Here is a 16,551-nt window from a genome sequence, read left to right on the forward strand (position 1 = left end):
AACTCGAACCCGAGGTGGGAAACGGGGGGATATATATGGGAATAGTATTTCGCAGTGGCGGCAAGTATGATGGGTAGTGCCAACGTGATCAAGAAATCGAAAATAAAAATCAACCTCCGCAATGCCCCCCCCCCCCCACCGCCCCCTCCTTGAGGTTGCGCCACTGGCCAAGATGTTTATCCTCGTTTGGTAACGTGGAAAACAACGTGTGTTTAAGTAATAACGTACTAATCCGATTCATCTTCACTCACTAATCTATCTACTAATCCGATTCATCTTCACTCACTAATCTATCGTCATATACTACAGGACACTTCCCTAAAAATATAACAATTACAAGATGTAAGGAAAAACAAATCCTATCACCTTTTCCTCCTCCATGAAGACGTATTCTAACTGGATGTCGAAAATATCTTTGTTATGAAAAGAAATTGTCGAAATGCCAAAGGAAACTCGCATCATCATAGGATTTTTTTACTTTTATATTTTTAAAAAGAAGTGTGAATGGCCCTCTTGGTGCATCTATCTATTATCAAAAATGTTCATTTAACTTTGGAAAAATACTAGGTTCGTTTCTCCAAAGTAGGCAGAAATTACTTCCCCAACGGGTCTTACAAATCAGTCGTATTTAGCGACTTTTCTCTGAAGGTGGCAACTGTGTCAATTTTATCATTTTTATCTTTTGCTTTGTATTTTGTAATATTGTAATTCTGTATTTTTGTATTTTTGTATATTTAATCTTTATTGTAAATGTTTTTAATATGATTCTTTGTAATTGGAACTATTGGTTCTGTTAAGGATCTTTTGCTAAATAAATAAATAAAACACTGCGAAAATTACCTCGCCGTGCCAGGCGAAGACGGGCACGGTTTCTTATTGGCTAACCCCGCCCCCTGACACTTTGTTCTCGGCTCACGGTGGAAATGTTCCTCGCTGAGACTTCTTCAACCCTCTGCACGTGTGTCAACTTGGTTAGGTCCATGGGTTAGGCAAGCTCTTGGGCGGCACGGACTGTTTCCTCACGAGGGTACGAACGAAACAGCTGGCGATGCAGTGAGGAGGTTGGGGCGGTCGTCACGTCAGCTTGACCAACTGCAAGATTCGAATCTCCTTGTCTGTAAACTATCAATGTATTCATTTAACAATACTTGGCGAGGTATTCGTTTCTTCTGAGGGTAGTGCCATGGCACGGCAGCTCTACCCTTTGAGCCGCCGCTGGTATTTCGTGCACAGGGTATACTCCAAGTTCTCTGTATAATTGTAACCCTTGTTGTTGTTTTTTTTTTTTTAAAAAAAGTGAAACAACAGTAATGAAGGTTTTTACGAAATAGTATACTCTGAAAATGATTTTTCAGGTGGATTTCAGTTGGCATGCGAAAGTTGTTGGTGACGAGGCTACAATTCTTGAAAATAGAATTCTGACGGCCCATACACTTCAAACGCCATTCTCAATATGAACGCTGTGGCGGTGGCATTTTTCCACATGACAATATGAATCATTGTGCCTTTTCCTGTGGAGTATCCATTTTTCAGGAATTGAGTCATAACGATCCACAATCTCTGCTCACTTCAAATCCAAGTTAAAAAATATATATATGTATGTATATCTTTCATGCGAAAGCTGCCGCATTATGGAATTTAAATTTTTTCGAGGCTTACAGCTGTAGAGATAGTAGTGGGGCATCCTGTAATTTTGAATACACACACCAATATTGAGAATATATTGACACTACATGAGGGAAAGTTACACCTGGTGCCGCGTCGTAATAGAATTGCGCAATTAGTATGGCGCATGCGCGGAATGAAGTTCATATCCGTGTCTCGCTAAAGACCGCACGATGAAAGAACCTACCACTCTTCGTCACGACATGTGGGAGTTTCGAAGTGCAAAAAGCGGTGTTGCCCAGTCGTAATGACACCACCTGCTGTCAACATGTACCCGTCGGTCACAGTGCAGGAAGAGAATGAGAATCGGAGACCTATTCGTTTGCTAACCAGCGGCGACCGTTAGGCTGTTGGACACCGAACTGTTGTTCGAAGCCATAAGCTTGGCAATGCAGTATACCACAAAATTTCCCGTCACCATGGCAACGGGATCAACGTGATTGGTTCAAGGGTTCCTGCGACCCTCCAAACGTTCCGAAGCAAAAAGGCAAAAATAGAATTCCAAGTTGGTTCTTTCGTCGTGCGGACTTTAGTGGGTCAGTTTCGTCGTAGCGACAAAGGCCATCAACGTCGATCACAGAAGACAACGCGATGCCCCATGCAGTCTTGATCTTGTTCCGTGCGATTTTCACCTTCTCGTAAGCTGAAGCCGGGAAGAAAATGATTTGCCAATGATGAGCAGGGGGAAACAACAGTTCTACGATGGTTTTACGACCAGGGAGCAGATTTCTATCTTCAAGGAATCGAACGGTTAGTCGTGCATCCCAACAAATGTTTACAACAACTAGGCGACTGCGTGGGAAAACAGTGCAAGATATGTGCGTTCTAGTGTAGCATCATGCATACACCAATACAAATTTGTTGACCTACAACAATCGGGTGTATTTTTTTTTTTTAATACCCTCGTAGAAGCAATGGAAATCATATTAGATACAAAAGGGAGGAGTTACAAAAAATAATTTTGACACCCGATTTTCATACAGCAGATCTTTCTTTTCTTCTGCGTTAACCAGATGAAGCTGCCAAATGTTGCATTCCACTTAATATTTTGTTTTAAGTCCACTTTATGCACAGATAGGCTAATCGGGACTGGATATACAGTTTAAATTGAGATCCAAACCACTATGTGCCTCCATCGGATATCAAACCGCTTAATTTGGTTTGGTTTAATTTACTTCTTTCTTTTGGCTAATCGCGAAGATGAGGATGAGTGATGACATTGATGAAGGGACACTCACAAAGAACACCCATGACCAGGCCGGAACCCCTGGTGCTGGGGGTAGGGATAAATATAATTTTGAGACATAACTGATTCATATTATTGACAGAAGGGCCCTTCACTAGGATAATGCATGGCCAACGTTTTGAAAACACTCAATTATGATAACATTTATACATAATATAGGAACAATATATTTACATTCTAAGAAAAACACAAACTCCCTCGTACACAAAAAGAGCTATCGAACTAATAACACCAAAAATTTGACCAAATTTCTATTGCCAGGTTAAAACAATGTTCATTTACCCCTACCTACAAGTTTCTTGTGAATTGCGGAATGGCCTCTAATCTACAAGGCTGCATACTTTTCGGCAGGGACATCTTTGGTGACTGGACCATTAATGGACACGAATGATTGTTCAGTTGTGTCTGTTACATAGTTGTTAAATGGTGATTTATAATGCTTTCAATCCAATTTTCTTTGAGGGGAATAAAATGTTTTGTTTTCATTCGCACACTGCACACTTTTACCTTATGTCCAGTCTCTATGAGCATTTTGTGCATAAAATGGACTTAAAACTAGGCCGGGCAACACGAGCTTTTATTGCAACGTCCCAATAACAGCTTCATATCCAATAATCTTAAACCCAGGACGACGAAGTGCTCGTTCATCGCCCGCCGTGAAGTGCCCCATAACCCGCGAGAAACAAAATAATCGCAGGCTCGTCACTCGTCTGTTCGGCGACTAACGTAAGTAACATAGCCATTAAAAGGAAGCTGTTAAACAGCACACTATAAGCTAAGAGCATCCTCCTCATCTCTCAATCTGCCCTCCTACGGCAATTTTGGAAGGCAATTCGTCCATATGTAATTTCTAGCCGAGTGACAGCTAAAATATAGTCATTAAAATTGTTTAGGAAGTCTGTTGAATTATAGTAATGGCTCAAATGCCCATTTATTTTTAACGACACAATCTGTAACTCTTCAGAAATCTTTTATAGCAACCAATTACTTCTTTATTCATTTTAAATTGCGGTTCTCTGTGACGATATTGTGTAAAGTTTCTTTCCACGTTAACATATCGAATATATTTAAGCGTGCTATACTTGTGGATGATTCGTGCGTTTCTTTGAACCTTTTTTGTATCTGAATTACAGGCAAAGTGTACACGAAGGTTCAAAGCTTAAATATTTGGTTCGATATATTTACCGTAAATATTATTAACACGCTACTTGATTGATTTTGGCCTCGAAGTTCCAGAATTCCATGACGGCAGGAAGTTTATGCTAAGTCTTAATATATCTTCACCACCAAACATCCGTCGAAGCAACACCCGTCCCTCGTCTCCTGAGAATGATCTTTGGAACTGAGCTTTCTTCATGTTTTCAAGTGTTTGTCCGGCTTTGTGCTGCTCTTCCAAATCTCATATTCCCTTTCTGCCTTCCACAATATGCTCAAAATTAACCAGTTTAACGTTTACATGAAATATCAAATGGTATCGTGGATGGTTATTACTGGTTATTCTTGATTATTAGTTAGTGTCGGAATATTCAGGATAGTAGTCCTGGGAGCTTCAGAAAATTTGGATAAGTTAAAAAGTTTGGTTCCAGTTAGATTTTAATTTTACTTTATTATTTTCTTTCTTTTTCTGGCTTTTCTAGTAGATACTCTTTATTCCTTCTTTACATCAGCTCACATTCACATTTTTTCTACATCACCTTCCAACCTTCAGATGTACCCTTATTGCGTACTTTCCTTACCCACCTTCAATTCAACTACTAACAATACCCAATATATTGTTCTGGTTACCCGAATATCGGATGTAGTGTATGCATCATTTATATAGTATATGATCGCATGTACGGCACCGCGAATGTCCACTTTATGCACTATGCATCTTTTATTACTTTTGTATTTGTTCATTGTATTGTACTGAATTATGAAATAAAACAATAGAAATTAAAGAAAAACGGGAGCACCGTAAAATTCCGCGGATCTGACGCTCTCGTTTATTTTAATGGCACCAGGGCACTAAGCACATAACCCTGAATGTATGGGTACTTCGCCCCACCCTTTTTAAAAAAATCAAACGGTATCAAATAATTCAGTCTGTGCATTGAGATTAAACAGATTCAAATGGCGAATCGATTTTTCTCGATTCTTTTTTAAAATTCATGAAATTAAATAAGGTGTCAGTTTTAATTTTTAAATATTATTAAATGATAGACAGTGAGACACACACACAACAGACACACAAATATGCAGAGACCTACCTTGTTGCTTTCCAAGCCCACGAGGCTTTTCAAGGAACGAACTGCATCCATGACTCCTATTTGCATGGAAATTCCGGTTTATCTACAAGTTGGATTGTTACACCACCGAAGAAGAGAGCAGCTTCCAGCACTGAAAGAATTGCAACCATAAGAAGCCGTGCGTTTCGCGACCCGAGGTGGAACGTCCGACCCGTGCATTCTTGAAGGACAACATCGCCCAAATAAGCGACCCAGATTGAAACGAGACTTGCTTGCGTGCGGCAAACTGTCGCCCGGCACACCAACCGAGCACCTAATTTCCTCTCTGCAGATTACAATCACTGCTCAACATCAACCTCCAGTCTCGTAAACAAACAACTCAACACACACAGCATGCACTTGCACACACATCCTCTCGCACTCTGCTGCTCAGAATAAGTTTACTTTGTTAAATGTAGCACAAACGCCTACCCAGAATTCAAAGAATGAAAGAAAAAAAATATTGATTGAACGTATCTTGCCAGACACACTGCACGCCAAAGCACACAGCGCTAATTTCATATTCTTCCAATATGCGGTATATTTAGCAGTAATCAATATACCAGACAGAATGGTACGTGTCTTTCCTTAAAAACTTTAATACGCATCTAACTACACAGTAAATCTACATCGGCTCCACAGATGCATGATCTTGACGAAAAGAAGCCATTTTCAGTTGGAAAAGGGATGGTTTGATGATGGTTTGGCAATAAAATTTTAAAATAAAAAAATAAAATTACAATATTGTAAGCGTGCTTGTGAAAAATTGTGCAAAGCGGAGGTTCACGATGTTCAGCCCTTCCATTGTTCGTTTTCAAGCTCGCTGGATTCAAATTCTAGAATAAATTCGAACCCAAGGGCAGCGGGTTCGAATCCTGGCCGGGTTTGATGATTTGGTATTGTTTTACTTCGTTTTCCTGACAGTTTAGGCTCACAAAGAACAACCCTGCCCAGGCCTGCACTCAAACCCGGGACCCTGGCGTCGTAGCGCGCGAATCAGGGTTGCTAAAGGTCCAGAAACCCATAAATTCTAATGGATTCCTTTGAGGGAGCGGAACCTTTTTTTCTAGCACAATTTAAATTCGGTCCAAGTTGCGTATTTTTACATTGAAAAAGGGTTCCTGGACAGTATTTTAATTGTTCCTGAAAAAGGTTCCTGATCCGTATTTAAATTGATGCGGGAAAAGAGGTTCCTGGACCGAATTTAAATTCTTCCGGAAAAAAATATTCCTGGACCGAATTTAAATTCATTCTGGGAAAAAAGGTTCCTGGACCGAATTTAAATTGATCCGGAAAAAAGTTTCCTGGACCAAATTGAAATGCTTTAAATATGAAAAGGTTCTAACACTGTCTAGAACTTATTTACGTTTGCTGATTTTCTCTCCCAGTCCGGAATTGGAAATTATTTACAATTCCTGGTCCAGGGTTGACAGATCAAATGTTGCCTTCTAAAAATGTCCGCAAGTACGTTTTACATTGGAATGTCAACACTGCGGTTGTAGAAAACAGGGCAGGGAATAAATCATAACGCTGTTGTTATCTCGTGGGCCAGGTTCAAAAACTCCCTTGTGGAAGAGTTACTGTACAAAACGCAATGGACTATATTAGTGTGGCGTCACATTGAATTTAAACAAACTCGTCACGTGTTGCTCTGGCATCCGATCCAGGAACCGCAACCAATAGGAGCCGTCGATGAGGTAACGTGAGGCTGCTGTGTTCCCAGCAGATATCACAACAAGAACGGGCAGGCAGTGTTGCTACAACCAAGTGAAGGAACGCGCGCGAGAAACTGGGGCTACATGGAGAGGGGCAAACGTGACTGCAGCGTTTGCGTATCGCCCATTTCTACCTTGTACCTTAGATTCTAGAGAGAGACAGCACCTGGGTTAGTCTTTCATGCTCACAAGTGGATAATTGTTTATAGTCAGGTCCGTATTCGATCCAAGTTGCGTATTGCTTCATTTCAATACGGAACTTGGACCTTATTTAAACTGATTCGGAATAAAGGTTCCTGGTCCGTATTTAAATTGATCCTGGAATAAAGGTTCCTAGACCGAATTTAAATTGTTTCGGAAAAAAGGTTCCTGGACCGTATTTAAATTCATTCAGAAAAAAAGGTTCCTGGACCGTATTTAAATTGATCGGGGAAAATGGTTCCTGGACCTAATTGAAATACTTTACAGATAAAAAGGTTCTTTACGGTCCAGAACGTATTTACGCTTGCTGATTTTCTGTCCTGGACCGGAATTGAATTTATTTAAAATTCCTGGACCTTTAACAACCCTGTCGCGAATCCCGGCTTCGGCGTTCTTTGTGAGAGTCCTTTCATCAATTTCATCATATCATCACTCATTTTCATCTTCGCGATTAGCCAAAAGTGGCAGCAAAGCAAATTAAAATAAACCAAATCAATCACTCCATCAATAGAATAAGTTGAATGATTTTGCTCATACAAAAGCGACAGCGCTCGAATGCTGAAAATAGATTTGCTTCAGAAAGTAACTGCGTTGGTTGGTAAAATACAATAGAGTAACACTGTTCAGAATTTCCACAAAGCCGTAAAAGTTGTTAAGATCGTCAGGGGAAAAGTACAGCTTGCTGTAACCGCGATTATTTTTCAAATTAAGTGCAGAAAGATAAATCCATTCCATGTTTTATTGTATCGTGCGCATAATTGAACATAGTAATAAATTGCACTCTAAATTTCATGGCGGTTTGGACAGTTTTAGGTCAGGTTACTTTTTGTAATTTCATCAAATTCCAAACAGATTTGGGAAATGCAATCTACGATAAACGCCACTGTTAATTGTCGCAGCTTGATCAAAAAACTGCCGAGCCACTTTCTACGTGGCATAGTACAAACGCTCACAGAGATCACAGAATACTCAACTTTGGAAACACGCACAAGGAAAAGACAAAACTTTTATGTACACATGAACATGAACCACACATCAAAATATACTTCCAATCAAAAATATTTCCATTCTGGTTATGTAACGTCCCTTTTTGATTCTTGTAGGTTAAACGCGACAATGAGGATGAAAATGGAAAACAACGGATCACCCATGCCCAAACTTGAACCAAGAACGTTTGGTGAAGTTTAAGTCCACGTATGCTGAACTGGACCTACAGTTTCAAGTGTGATAAGACACAAGATTCCTTCACCGGATATTGAACTTGGAACCCTTTGATTAGAAGGTGGCAGCTTATCCCAGAGTCTTCAGAACTTCAGGAGCCAAGGCGGAAGTTTGAGCACGTTCTTAAAGATAACTTTACTATTAAATACACTAAGCGAAGAACTGGACTGACTTTTAATAGGGTTGTTACTACAGGGAAGTGTCCTTGACGTTATGAAAAGAACAACCGTGTCAGAGATATTTTGCTGCTCAGGTGGCACTTGTTTCTTGTGTTGACAGCATTACCTATTTTTGTAACACAGGTTGGCGCGCTTGGCTATGAATTTTTATATTATTTAGGAATGTTTCAAGTGTGCGTGTGTACCAAATGTTTCACAAACAAGAAAAATTGTAAACTACAGCTGTAGTAATGTAAAAAAAAAAAAGTGTCCGGTGCTCTGATAAAAAAAGGTGCGCTAAACAGACCTTTGTGGTTAGTGGTTACCAGAAGTCACTGTAAAACCGGTACTGGGTTCGAATCCCTTAAGAATATAAAGCATAAGTGCTTCGTTATTTTTAATCTGTTGTATATTTACTTAGTTCATTATCAATTCTCATATCTCAGCAATAAACCTACGGATAATAAGTGATCAATTCCACGTTTTTCTGCAAGCAACGTGGTAAGACAAAATTTTTTGTGCATTCTTAGTACACGTTCATGTCATAAATATATGGTGTATCAGGTTGTTTACATAACAAGACATACAGGGTAGGGCAGTATTAACATTTTGCTAGATTCATCAGTCAACCTTGTGTTGACATTTATTGAAAATGTGAATTAAAAAGGCACAAGATCGTCATTCATATTCAAACGGAATATAAAAGCTACTTCTTAAAAATACTACTCTCCAAGTGTTATATGTGGAAATGTGATGCACTTTTTGCACTCTGTTCATGAAACTTGCCACGGACGCCCAGTGACGTAGCTCGAGGAATTTTAATTTTTTCCCCATCATTCCCTTGAATTAAGTTTGCGTCGCCAATGGCGTAGTGGCATCGTCGTCACATTGTAATCAAGGAGTCCCGGGTTTGATATCCGGTGGAGGTACACAGTGGTTCGGATCCCACTTTAAACTGTAGGTCCAGTCGCAAATAGCCTTTCACTGCATAAAGTGGACTTGATTGATTGATTTGGATTATTTTAGTTCGCATTTATGCCAATTCTGGCTGATCGCGAAGATGAGGATGCGTGATGATATGATGAAATTGATGAAGGGACACTCACAAAGAACACTCATTACTAGAGGCATGGATATTTCGTTTTTGACATAAAAACGAAATGTCAAACCACACATTCTAGTGTTAATTTTTCATGTTTTTTAAAGGTGTGAGATGCATTTTGCTACCATGTTTTGTCACGAAATAATGCGAAATGAACTGCAAAATGCGAAATAAACTCTTAGACATGAAATTTAGGGTTTATTTACCTTCTGAGGTCTGAATTATTCTGTGAGTTATGCAATTTTCGGAAAATTGATTAATTCCGCTGTTAATATTGGAGAAGCACAAATGGGCTCCTTTACACAGAAACAAACTTAATACCCTGATAACTACATAAATGTGCTATTACAAGTGAAATGTTAATTTTGTGTAAGAAGTGTAGTTTTTAAATCAAATTTAAGATTATTTCACAATTTTAAAACCAAAATGTCTTTTTATATACCACTTTTCATCCGAATTTTCACCGCTATAACACCGAAATTTTATTTTATTTACTGCTTTTGAACCCGAAATTGACTGTTTTTGTACCGAAATTTTGCTTTTTTATTTACCAAAATTATGTGCCTCTACTCATTCCCAAGGAAGGATTCGTAGCGCGCTGTGATTACCTACCACTCCGCCACGGAGTCCGGATTATGTCAATTTTATAGGAGTGGTAATTCAAGTCTGCATGCCATATCCAGCAAATAAGTAAGCTAGTCAACGTGCAGATTGTCTTGATATGATCCACATTTTATGTGACGTCACCAGTAGAAAATATGTCACTAATGTATTTATTTTTGTGAAGGAAAGCATAATTTCTTTGTTATTATATGTAATAATGCACCTTGTTTGTAATGTATATCTTTTGTTTATTGTTTATTGTATTTTATGCTACATTATGGGTAATGTAATGTACCTTTGTTTGAGAGAGTGCACTATACGAATTTGTATTTCTAAACATGCATAGATGTCAGTTTTGTTGATAGAATCTTTTTGTAAATAGTGAGTGATTCATCTGTGCTTGAATCTGTGTTCTCGAAATAGTATAAAAGCGAGGATATCGCGTAAGAAATGTCTCACTTTTTCGCCACGGATCGACGAAGCTTTTAAAATTAAAAATAACTCCTCGGTGTTGTGCATACATCTTGGTATGGTAGTTCGGGGCGCAAGCTAGGACTATGTGATCATAGGTACGCCGATAGCCATGCATTGATGATATGCACAATACTGCAACCATTCTACGTTAAATAATAAAGCTAGCCTAAGGATTAATTTGGAAATAAAAGGCTAAAGAGCAAATATTGGCTCAGTTATCATTGCATATCTCTTGGTGTGGTAGTTCGGGGCGCAAGCTAGGTCTATGTGATCATAGGCTTGCCGATAGCCACGCATTGAGTTTATGCGTTTTAGTTGAATCAATTCATCGACAAAGCGAAATCCTCGCCTTCGTCTCAAGTATATTTGCATTATAATTGCAATAAATAAAGAATAAAACCTTTCAGTTTATACATACTGCAGTAATGTGGTTTTATTTCTCTGTGCTGTGAATATTGTCTTTGCCTAACACTATCCCTGTACCTGAGAGGAGTCTGTGTACTTCACCGAGTCTCATCGTTCACCGCTGAGTATTGTTAAGTTAAATATTAATAGTATAATAATACGACGCGTGAATTATTACAAGAACGTATCAGTCTGGGACAACGGCTGACAGCTACACGAATTCGTTCCATGTCTTCGGGTGTCCGAACAGTTCGGCCTCTGCCTGAAAGTTGGCCATTTCTTGCAGGAGCTGTGATCTGAAAATTTTAGACTCAATTATAGATAGCGTTGTGAACTCGAACACTTCCGGGTTATACGATGCTGAAATGCCGCCTAAATATTCGCTATAGGTCTATTTTTTTTAAAACAAAATCACTAATGGGCTTTGTTCTGCTGTCCAACGGGTCGTATACTAAAATTCAAGGTTATGCCATGTTCTGCTTGATCTTATCTATAATGCCGGCCGAGTACGATCCCACCCTGTACAGCTGTGATTTTCAACCCTTTTCAGTCCGGGGCCCACCTTGACTTATCTTTGTAATCCAAGCAGTCTCGATAGCAATGTGAAATGGTGACAGTTGACACCTCTCGGGAACCGCATACACACAATCGGTTGGAAATATCAAGCGACACCTTAAGTCGACATACATGTGACACACAGATAATTAAGAACTCATTGCTGTGACCGAGGTGAAAACTAGAGATATCAGATTCCCTTGAGTTAAACATCATAAAGATGCCAGTAAAAAGCAATGGTAGAGCGGCGCGAATAACGGAAATGTAGAGTTTAGACTACGGACACCACGGGTTGAATTTAAATTGTTAAAACAATATATCGTTTTAATTTAAATGTACTAGGTTTTAAGACACAGTAAATACATTTTCGAGCTCGACTCTGCGACCCACAAAACGCCCCATCGGGACCCAGCAGTGGGTCGCGCCTCATAGGTTGAGAAACGATGCTGCACAGTCATGGACACCTCTGGGTTGTAACAATCTAACCCAGAAGTGTCCGTGACTGTACATGCAGTATATAAATGGAAATGCACATGCATAAAGGCACATGCGTTGAAAAGGAAGCATTTCGTGGATCAGTTTCAAACGATAGTCCGCGATAAAAACCCTTCCGTTTTAAGTTTGGCTCCTTTATACTGAAAATTCAATGACATCGTAACGATACTAGTCGCCAGTTCGCTTCGGTTTTGTTAAAGACGACGAGATGACATGCAACCGAATGTGGCCAATGGCAGTTTGAGAAGCAGAACTGAATTATTGATTTGTAACCTTCATAAATCAACATTTGAAGCCACCATGGTCTACTGGAGGTAACAATTAAGTTTTAAGAATCCACATCGACAACCTAAGTTAAAGCAGGTTCAGTTTTTAACTTCAGGATACTAAAGGGGTAAACAAGCTCTACGCAAGCTCACTATCAGACTAAACTGCGAATTCGCGTTGGGAGATGTATTGATTCGAATGCCAATGTCGGCAATAGGATATTTTGTGTCTTTCAAAGTCATTAAAGGTTATTGTCAGGAACTTTCATTTCTCCTTTCGTCATCCTTCATCATACAATGAAGCTGGGAAAATGTGGATACTAGCAGGAAATGCCAGAGTCCCAGGTTCGAGTTGCTCCATTTTTCATCATTTATTACAAGGACAATAGAAGTTTCGCGATAACAGTTAAATGGAGTAAGATTTTGCAGAAATGAAAATTTATAAGACGAAGTTGTAGAAGGGCAACCAAACATGGTTGCTATCCTGGGGACAAAACTTGTTTGAATTGCCGTTTTAAGTTCACTTTATGCACAGATAGGCTAATCGGGACTGGACTAACAATTTAAAGCGGGATGCGAACCACTGTGCAATGCACCTCCACCGGGCATCGAACCCGGAACCCCTTCATTACAAGGCGACGACGTTACCACTACGCCATCGGGGAGGTCCTGGAGACAAAACCGTAGAAAACGTCAAAAATGTAATGGCTTGCGCATGAAAGGGGGGAAAAGGGCCGAATATCACGAACATGCTGCTTATTACCTAGTTTTACTGAAGAAATGAACCAACATTGTTTCTGCACCGGACGTGCACAAGGTACTCTGAACGCACAACTTTAAAGCGTGCTTACAAGAGCTGCAGGGAAATTATATACTACAGAGTTATGTAAGAAAATACGTGACTGAGAAGAAAGGTAAAGTGTCTTGCGTAACCTTCCAAATCCTGAGGTTTAAATGCACGTAGGCCGATGTTTGTTTCTGTGCTCCCTGTGAATGCATTCTCTTTTCTCCGGCACTGCTATTATAGATCAAGAATTTCACATAAATATCAGTAATGAGAAAATTTAATCTTATACTGTATTTAGTTCACCACACGAAACATAAATTAATGTACAGAGACCTGGGGTAATATTCTGGGCAAATAAACAATTTTCTCTCTTTATATATATTCTGTACCATGGTGGTGTAACTTCCCATAAATGTAAATACCGGGTGTCTCAGTCGAAGATAGCCCCGGTAATATCCATTTCCTGTTGTAAATATTGCAAGGATTTTGTTGACATTTGTACTGAATGTGAGTTAGTCCACGAGAAAGAAAGTAGAGGCGGCAACACTGAGCTAAGTAGCCGCCACAAGTCTCGTGTGAGCATGGCTGAAGTGGAATCATTTTTCTCAAGAGTGATTTCACGAGGACTATGGCCACCAAGGTCACCAGATTTGACCCACCTAACTTTTTTTCTCTGAGGTCATCTTTAAGAGCGTGTCTACATGAACAAACCACGCACACTGGACGAGTTACGGGAGATCCAGGCGGTGACACCACAGGTTCTGGCAGCCACCTTCAGAAACAGTTGTGCTTGGAAGCTCAGGGAGGACATTTCCAGCACCTCATGTGACAACCTCATTTCTGATACATACAGGTATGCCATGTAATGGTTTTGTTTTATTTTCCCTTGTGCCTTTTCGTTTCAATCAACATTTTCCGGGGCTACCTTCGAATGGGACACCCGTATTACGAACAAATACGTTGAACAGAGATACTATTTTGAAAATAATTAGGACCTAGCAAGTTCTATTCTTAAGCAATGGGAGACATTTTAACTACTGCAACTATATTTCAGAAATTATATATTACTCACACACCTGAAACTCTCCCAAAAAAGAAATCACGTGTTCTTACTTATCTGTAAATAAAACATACGATGGTCTTCACGCAGGCTACCTTGTGGTATAATCATCATAATGTTAAGTTAAGGGTTCAGTGTTCAAACTTCAGCAGAGCACGAGTATTCATTATTGATGTTCTCTCATACATTACACCAATTTATAACTTATCTACCTCACTTCGATGAACATAAGAGCAACCTAAAATATAACGGTAGCTTCACAATGTGAAGAAGGCTCAAGTAATTTGGAGTTTTTACACATACGGTGTCGAATTGTTTGTTTCATGTAAAGATGGATAATAGAATGGACCCACGTTGCCTAACAGAAAGCTTCTAAGGAAAATGCTGGATGTGATGCACCGAAGAGGCAGATTTGTATCAGATTTAGTTACGAAATACAGGCTTTTCGAAAACTCAAGCTGAATACATCCATTTAACTCTATTCAAGCTCACGGGAAGCGGCATTACCAGCCCCAGAAGCTATTCAGAATCGAATGCAAAGGACGAACGTGCTGCGCATTCTTCATATCACCAGGGAGAGAGATTTACGGCTTCCATGAGGTAAAGTCGCTAAGATTAACTGCATATAAATAGGAAGTATTAAAGTAAGACATTCTTTGAAATTTGTCTCGAAGCACATTCATTAGAAGTTTTTGGCTCAGAAGTTTTTCCAAGGCCAAACATGCTGGAGACTTCGTTACCACGAATTGAACGGAGGACGACATCCAAAAGCATACAGTCACTGCTTTTACGTTTGATTGTGTTTTTAAGTCCACCTTATGCACAGTAAGGCTAATCGGGACTGGACCTACAGTTTAAAGTGGGATCCGAACCACTATGTGCCTCCACCAGGAATAGAATCCGGGACCACTTGATTACACGACGGGTTTTACGTTTGGTGAATGGAAAAATAAAATTGATGAAAACATGCATGCATCACTGGGATTCGAATGTTCGATAAAAGCATTTCCCACTCAGGACAATGAAGATATTTAATATTGCATCATATCGGAATAATCGACTTCCCACTGTTACCTTTGTTGCACATCATACAATCAAAGATACAGAATGACTGTAATCAACACATGGACACATGCCAGGCATTGGCAATTCCCTACAAGAGCACGACGGGAGAAAAATTACCGCAACAGAACCCTTGCCTTCGGATCTGTTGAAATCCCACAGCATGCTATCTGCTTTACTAGCCTGTTCATGACATTCGTCATTCAAACACCCGTCACGTGACATGACAGTTGATGCAACGTCCAGGTTTTCGAGAGTCTGCCTGTAATTGGAGTAATTAAACATAAAACACATCGTAAGTTGCAAGCCTGTCATTGAAACGTAACTAATCGTTTTCATCTAAGGGAGAAACACTTGCGTACACTTCTATGGAGTGGCAAAGATCAACTCCTTCGATAACCTCACCTGAATTTACAGGCACACTGGGATTATTAATACTCTGGGACCTAGTCAGACTCAAATCAAGCCTGGAGAAATCTTTGGACGATGCTACCACTTCAAGTGATGGACAAGTCCAAAACAATGTATAGCCTTATCCCAACACCCTTGAGTGCTTCCCGGAAAGGAAATAAGCTGAAGAGAACAATTGCTGAATTTTGCTGAGCTAGCCTTCATCAACCGGGCGTACAGCTGCAGACGTAATAACTGAAGGCGGAGAACAGAGGTTATTGCTATCGATTCGTTGCACGACCTGGAGGGATGAGTTGATTACTATTCATTCTACGAAACAGTTCATGCGGATGCTACGAAATTCACAGCGGAGTCAAATCCGAAGATTCAAGAGGTTTAAAGCGGGAAATAAAGGCACGTTGAATTTTTCGTGCACAATAGAAAAATAAAAAAGACAAATTCAATGCAGGGCGTCAGGTAGAAACTACTTGCATCGGTTGACAAGTTAAGATGATATCGTACTGATGGCAACCCGAATAATCTACATTAACAAACAACTTCTGGAAGTTCATCGGGACAATGTAGTGAATCAAAATAGAAATGTTTTGAAGGTGAGGTCAGATAAGTCCATATCAGCCAATTATCATTTCTGCTCTTGTCTACAACAGTTAACCCTGGACAACCCAGGAAAGACGCACTCCTCTGCTGTGTACTTATTCCACTATTCTATCGATTCTAGAGCCATAGAATCCAGATCCACTTTGTATTGAGGTTCTTGAATGGAAATAAAAATATTAAGTTATGATCGCTTTCAACATCTATAGAACCCTAACCCTACAGCCCAATATTGGGCCCTGGCTTACCTACCGACTGCTTCCC

At 39.8% G+C, this 16,551-nt stretch overlaps 1 protein-coding gene across 12 annotated transcripts in view; it reads right to left on the reverse strand.

The window, feature by feature from the left end:
* LOC145983879 (adenosylhomocysteinase-like 1) overlaps window positions 1-16,551 on the reverse strand; it is a 355,689-nt gene that overhangs the window by 76,330 nt on the left and 262,808 nt on the right. The window contains exon 2 of one of the 12 annotated variants that reach the window (XM_083116956.1): window positions 5,161-5,290. The exons of the other annotated variants lie outside the window; for them this stretch is intronic. Coding sequence (XP_082973082.1) covers window positions 5,161-5,226 — 66 coding nt within the window. The 5' untranslated portion in view covers window positions 5,227-5,290. The remainder of the gene's footprint in view (window positions 1-5,160; window positions 5,291-16,551) is intronic. 12 annotated transcript variants of the gene reach the window in all.

The sequence above is a fragment of the Lepisma saccharinum genome, chromosome 2 (assembly GCF_977018435.1).
Source record: "Lepisma saccharinum chromosome 2, izLepSacc3.1, whole genome shotgun sequence".
In the NCBI taxonomy this organism is placed as follows: Eukaryota; Metazoa; Arthropoda; class Insecta; order Zygentoma; family Lepismatidae; genus Lepisma; species Lepisma saccharinum.